Consider the following 6,263-nt stretch of genomic DNA (forward strand, 5'->3'; position numbering starts at 1 on the left):
TATGTAACCTGCTGTCTTTCTTTTGCTACTTTTGGTATTCTCTCTTTGTCTTTAACATTTGCCATTTTAGGTATAATGTGTCTTGGTGTGGGCCTGTGTGGGTGCATCCTGGTTGGAACTCTCTACACTTCCTGTGCTTGTATGTCAGTTTCCTGCACCAGGTTAGGGAAGTTTTCAGTCATTGTTACTTCAAATATGTTCTGGATCCCTTGCTCCCTCTCTTCACCTTCTGGTATTCCTATGATGTGCATGTTGTTGCGCTTGATGTTATCTCAGAGGTCTCTTAAACCATTTTCATTGTTTTTTATTCTTTTTTCTTTTTGTGGTTCCGCTTGGGTGATCTCTGCTAACTCGTCTTCTAAGTCGCTGATTCGATCCTCTGCCTCATTTAACCTACCGGTAATTCCTTCAAGTGTGTTCTTTATGTCAGTTATTGTTATAGCCCTTGCCTTGTTCTAGCCCTGCCTTTGCTGTCAAAAGTCTATAGGGGCTTTACTTGACTGCCTTTGCAGTCAAGACCCCTTCTTGGGAGGCAGACAAAAGACTTTTCGTAAAAAGTTCAAGCACCCCGTAACCACCTGCCGCCGGCGCGGCTTGATTTTTTGTTGGTTTCCACGGCTGCTGGTCGTGCTATTGCTGGAGAGAGAGTCCCCAGGGTGACATTGGGGGGCTGGGCTAAGGATGGTGCTAGAACCAGGGCTGAGCTCGGGAGTGGCGGTCCTGGAGCCTGATCTTTCCTCAGGAGTGGTGGTCCTGGACCCCCGGCTGGGCTCAGGAATGGCGGTCGTGGAGCCTGATCTTTCCTCAGGAGTGGCAGTCCTGGACCCCCGGCTGGGCTGAGGAATGGCGGTTGTGGAGCCTGATCTTTCCTCAGGAGTGGCAGTCCTGGACCCCTGGCTGGGCTCAGCCTGATCTTTCCTCAGGAGTGGCAGTCCTGGACCCCTGGCTGGGCTCAGCAATGGCAGTCCAGGAGCCTGATCTTTCCTCAGGAATGGCAGTTGTGGAGCCTGATCTTTCGTCAGGAGTGGCGTACCTGGAGCCCTGGCTGTGCTGCGAAGTGGAGGTCCTGGAGCCCCAGCAGTGCTTGGGAGGGGGGGGCTCAGGGGTGTCGTTCCTAGACTTCCGGCTGGGCTCAGGAATGGCAGTCTGAGATCCTGGCCTGGATGGGGGTAGGGTGGTCCTGGACTGAGAAATGGCTGTGCTGTAATCCTGGGTGTATGTAGGACTGGTAGACTGTCCGGCCTTCTCTCCTGGCTCCTGGTCCATAGGCAGCTGCTCTGCTTGCTGACAACCGGACAACTCGGATTGAACCTCCTGGGCTGGGGAGGGGCTGCGGCTCTGGAACTCAGGGGGATGGAAGGGCTTCACCTTGATTATACGGTGCTGGTATTTTAAGTTTTGTCTGTGTAAAATGCGGTATGTGGCCAGGATGTTGTTGTATATTTTATTTCCCAATGCGTTCTTGATGTCTTCCTCCCCAAAGCCCAGGTTCACCATTTCTTCCATTACCCAGGTGTCTATTACATCACTGGGTGGCTCCACGTAGGGCTTCAGCTCTTCCTCTTGGCCCATGTTTATCCAGGGATCTGACATGATGTCCCTCAGATTGTCTCTCTGTCTAGGGTGGAGGTTTAGCAGTTTCTGCAGGAGGTTTGCCACTTGAGTGGACAGATAGGTTGGCACGAAATACTGCCCGTTGCGTATCTTCATCATCAGCACTGGCCAGCTCGCCGTATCAACAGGTTCCATGTTCGTCAGCATCTCGTAGAGCACCATGCCCAGGCTCCAGATGTCCGCGGCACAACCGTCGTACGGTTTGCGCAGGAACAGTTCTGGGGCTGTATAAATGAGAGTGCCGCAAAGCTTGCTGAGCTGATGGATGTTGGAGGATGCGCCAAGTCCAAAATCTACAAGTGTCGCGTTCATGCGGGAGTCTAGCAGCACGTTTTCTGGCTTCAGGTCCCTGTGAGCGACGCCCTTCTCGTGGCAGTAGTGCACCGCTGACACCAGCTGCCGGAAGACGCCGCGGGCCGTGTCCTCAGACATGGGGCCGTTGTCCGTGAGGTAGTCCAGCATGTCCCCTCCGGGCACGAACTCCATGACCAGGTAGAGGGATTCGTCGGCGATGATCACGTGGAACAGCTGCACGATGTTAGGATGCTGCAGGTCTGCCATGCAGCGGGCTTCTTGCAGGAGAGAGCTGCGCGTCTGGTCGGAGACCTGTTTTTTGATGACTTTCACGGCCACCTTTGTCTGTGTGAGGATGTGCGTGCCCACCACCACATTGCCGAAGGAGCCCTCACCGATGGATCCATTGAGCTCGTAATGGGCAGTGGGGGGCTCCTGGTCAACACGGATGTCTGTGGAGTCACGTGACATGGTGACCCCTCCTCCCCTCAGCTACACTCACTGACGCTCACTACGCTCTCCAACTGTGCCCAAAAACAGTAACTGCGCTAACTACGCTGACTAAATATACTAACTGTATCAACAATGTTACTAAGTATCCTAATAATAATAACTATACCAACTATGCTGACTAAATATACTATCAAAAATGAGACCAAGGAAACAAGAGGGAAGGGAAAAAAATAAAACGGGGGGGGGCTAATAAACAATAACTATGCTAGCTGCACTGACTAAATATAACTGTACTAACAACACTAAGTAATAATACTAAGTAAACAAATGAAACCAAGGAAACAAGAGGGAAGGGAGAAAATAAAACGGGGGGGGGCTAATAAACAATAACTATGCTAACTGCACTGACTAAATATAACTGTACTAACAACACTAAGTAATAATACTAAGTAAACAAATGAAACCAAGGAAACAAGAGGGAAGGGAGAAAATAAAACGGGGGGGGGCTAATAAACAATAACTATGCTAACTGCACTGACTAAATATAATAACTGTACTAACAATACTAAGTAATAATACTAAGTAAACAAATGAAACCAAGGAAACAAGAGGGAAGGGAGAAAATAAAACGGGGGGGGGCTAATAAACAATAACTAGTAATAATACTAAGTAAACAAATGAAACCAAGGAAACAAGAGGGAAGGGAGAAAATAAAAAGGGGAGAAAACAAGCTGAAAAGTCCAAGTCCAACCGGTCACCACAAATCAGCTTCCGGGGCTATAACGGACAGAGAACGCAGCCCAGCCAGGGCCTTATATAGCAGCTACGGGTAGTTTCGTCACACTGGTGCTTTATGAGCTCAGAGCCGGAAACTGACCGTATTGGCTAAGGAGAAACTACAGCGGTTTTCCCAGTTTTGGGTTTCAAGACCTCTTTACTCTGAGAAAAAGGGTGGACCCCGAAGAAATTTTTGTTTATGTGGGATATTAAAAATTGATATTTACTTTATTAGAATTTAAAGTCTGTAGGATGCTTTAAAAAGAAAATAAAAAAGTGTATTAGAATGTTTTTCCAGGGGTGGATACTGTTGCATTTTGAAAAGCCCTTAAGGTGATTTGTTTCCACTCCCTCAGCCAAGAAATGGTGCTGCCCTTTGAGAAGCACTACTTGGGTGTATAATAAAGTAAGTTTTTATGTAAAATGATCATTTAAAAGGTATCTACAAGCAATTCTTCTTAAAACCATCTTGTGCTTATTAATACCGAAGCTTAGCTGAGTAGTTCCCTCAGAAAATACTTTCAGGTGTGTATTCATTTCGGATACCTTCAGTTTTTTTGTTTGTTTATTTTGTTTTTAAATAAATGCAATCCGGTTAAAAGTGAATTTGCTTCCAAAAGTGGCTACTTCATAGGCATAAAATTGGCTGGGCTCAGGGGAATCAGATTGAAATAGTGCTAGGGACACGAGGTCTACAAATTTTCACTATTGATTCAATACAGTTAATTGTTTGCACAATTTCAGTTTCACAATTCCAGAAGTAAGTGTTGCCTATTTTTCTCTCATTAGTAAATTACCATATGTCAATGTTCGATACATTGTTTAGAACAGCTTTGTTCTCAACTTTTGTGTCAGTTTAAAATAATCTACTTCAAATCATGGGAAAATCATAAATATTTAGTGACATACTGGATCTGATCTCAGTTTTCTTGAAGAGATACTTTTTTTTCTTTAAGCTTTGCCTGATCAACTGTACCGTAGCTCCAGACGTAGCTGAAACATTTTAAAACTAAACCATTAAGTCTTTCGGAAGTCTTGTCTACAAGATCTGCACTGAAAGAAAACAGTGCAGTGTATAAAACGGAGTCCAGCTTAATTTTACTTTAGTAAAGAAAATATTTTTTTGATAAAGTTGTTATTATATTTCCTCAGTGATTAAATATCAAATTAAAAACAAAAAACTCCTTCCAACCAAAACAGTAACAATAATATCTGCGAAGCATTCTTCTATCATCTCCAAAAAGCAATGTCATTGGCCTAATATTCATTTCAAAAAGCCAAAAAGAAATGAAAAAGACAATTCGTTTTCTCAAAACAACCCAATCAGTAGAAATATAGTGTCGTACAACTGCCTGACCTATGAAAATACTCAATGAATCAAAATAATTGTAATTATTTAAGTGAAGAAGTATTGTTGACAATAGAAATGTTATTTCTTATGGATTTCAATCCCTGATAGGGAATTTAAATTTGATTAATAACACTTTATATAAAATCTCATTTGACTGAGGTCCTCTACCATGATTTTTAATATTTTTAGAATTTGATCATTGTAGTCAGCCCTGGGATGTTAAAGACTTGTGGTAAGTCATGACATTTTAAGTATCACATGCTCTTTTCTTCTTTTTTCATGTTTCCAGTGCTTTTCCAAGCATGTGATATCATTTCAAAGTTCTGTAACAAACTACCAAATAAAATCCATAGATTTCAATAACAAATGTACCAAATATTTTTAATCAAGGCAAAAGTAGCATTAACTCAAAATAATTTTCCTGCAATCTTAGATAAAGTGTTCAAATTACATTTTAATCATTTACAGAAAAGTTGGCGCACCAGCTGGGAATAAACTAGGTAAAACAGAGCCGTGGAAAATGAGTGCGATATTATCAACAGTTCACGGCAAATGACATCTCATTTTAGGCCCACAAGTTAATCAATACGTTATTCATCATACACTGATGTTCAAGACAGAATAGCTATCATTTTAACTAGTACAGAAATATTTTGAGATGTTGCTAGGTGTTCAAATTTCCCTATAAGATGAATAATTGTTTATATTCGAATTCTTAAGCATAGCTAACTATGTTTAATATATTTATCTAATGCTGAGAAATAAATTAGACAGTCTTGCTCAGAACAAGTTGAAATCCCTGTGGAAGATAGAAGAGGTATAGTTAGGAATGATTTGGAGAAATTAAGATAGAAAATGAGAATCAAATACAGATAAATGTAGTTCCAGGAGAAATAGGAAAGAAAGCAAAGGGAATACAAAGTAAAGAGCGATGGAAAAAATGTAAGGGAAAAAAAGAGGTGTCAAAAGAGATTCATCAAAGAAGAAAATCAAAGAACATTTTGAAAGATAAAGTTTGGTCACATTCTTTCATTCATTCATTCATATACATTGATGTGTGCCCTGTGCCAGTCATTCTTCCAGGCACTAGGGGTAAAGCGGTAAACAAACACAAAACCCTTGCTCTCATTAAGCTATCAAGCTTACATTCTAATGGGGAGAGACACAACAAACATATATGTAATTTGTTGTCTCTTAAAAGAGACAAATAGTAGGGTAATTCAAAAATAGGGTAACTCATAAATTCTTCTGAAGACAGCGAGAGGGGTGTTACTCTTTCAGAAAGGCTGATCAAGAGGGCCTCCCTATTCAGGTATCATTGGATCAGACTGTTGGAGTCAGATATGTGAGGCAAGTCAAAGGGATAATGAGGTGAGAGGGAGAGTGCCTGGAACGTCCCACAGTTGCAGTGCGGCTGGAAATAGTGCAAGGGCTGGAGAATAGAAGGCAAGGAGCTATGAGAAGTAACGGGACTCAGATCATATTGGTCCTAATAGACCAGGCGGGTCTGATTCCTCATGAAATGAGAAGCCACTGAGAGGCACTGATCAGAGGAGTAACTTGACCTGACATGCAAATAAAGATTACTTTGGTGGCAGAGACAAGTATGAGACTTATAATGATACTGAGAAAACACCATTATATTGTGCTTGTTAAAGAAGACTAGTTCATATAATTAACATAAGAACAAAGATTAGAAATGAAGGCTTAATGGCTCAGAGGAAAAAAAGGAAAAAAGAGCTAAATTTTAGTGCCAAAAAATAGGTAATTTCCT

At 42.2% G+C, this 6,263-nt stretch overlaps 1 protein-coding gene across 1 annotated transcript; it reads right to left on the bottom strand.

The window, feature by feature from the left end:
- Positions 1-903: 903 nt before the first annotated feature.
- LOC117020143 (serine/threonine-protein kinase MARK2-like) lies at positions 904-2,379 on the bottom strand. The gene has a single exon (XM_033102385.1). It carries the CDS (start codon positions 2,377-2,379, stop codon positions 904-906), a length of 1,476 nt encoding a protein of 491 aa, XP_032958276.1.
- Positions 2,380-6,263: the final 3,884 nt, after the last annotated feature.

The sequence above is a fragment of the Rhinolophus ferrumequinum genome, unplaced genomic scaffold (genome assembly GCF_004115265.2).
Source record: "Rhinolophus ferrumequinum isolate MPI-CBG mRhiFer1 unplaced genomic scaffold, mRhiFer1_v1.p scaffold_96_arrow_ctg1, whole genome shotgun sequence".
Lineage (NCBI taxonomy): Eukaryota > Metazoa > Chordata > Mammalia > Chiroptera > Rhinolophidae > Rhinolophus > Rhinolophus ferrumequinum.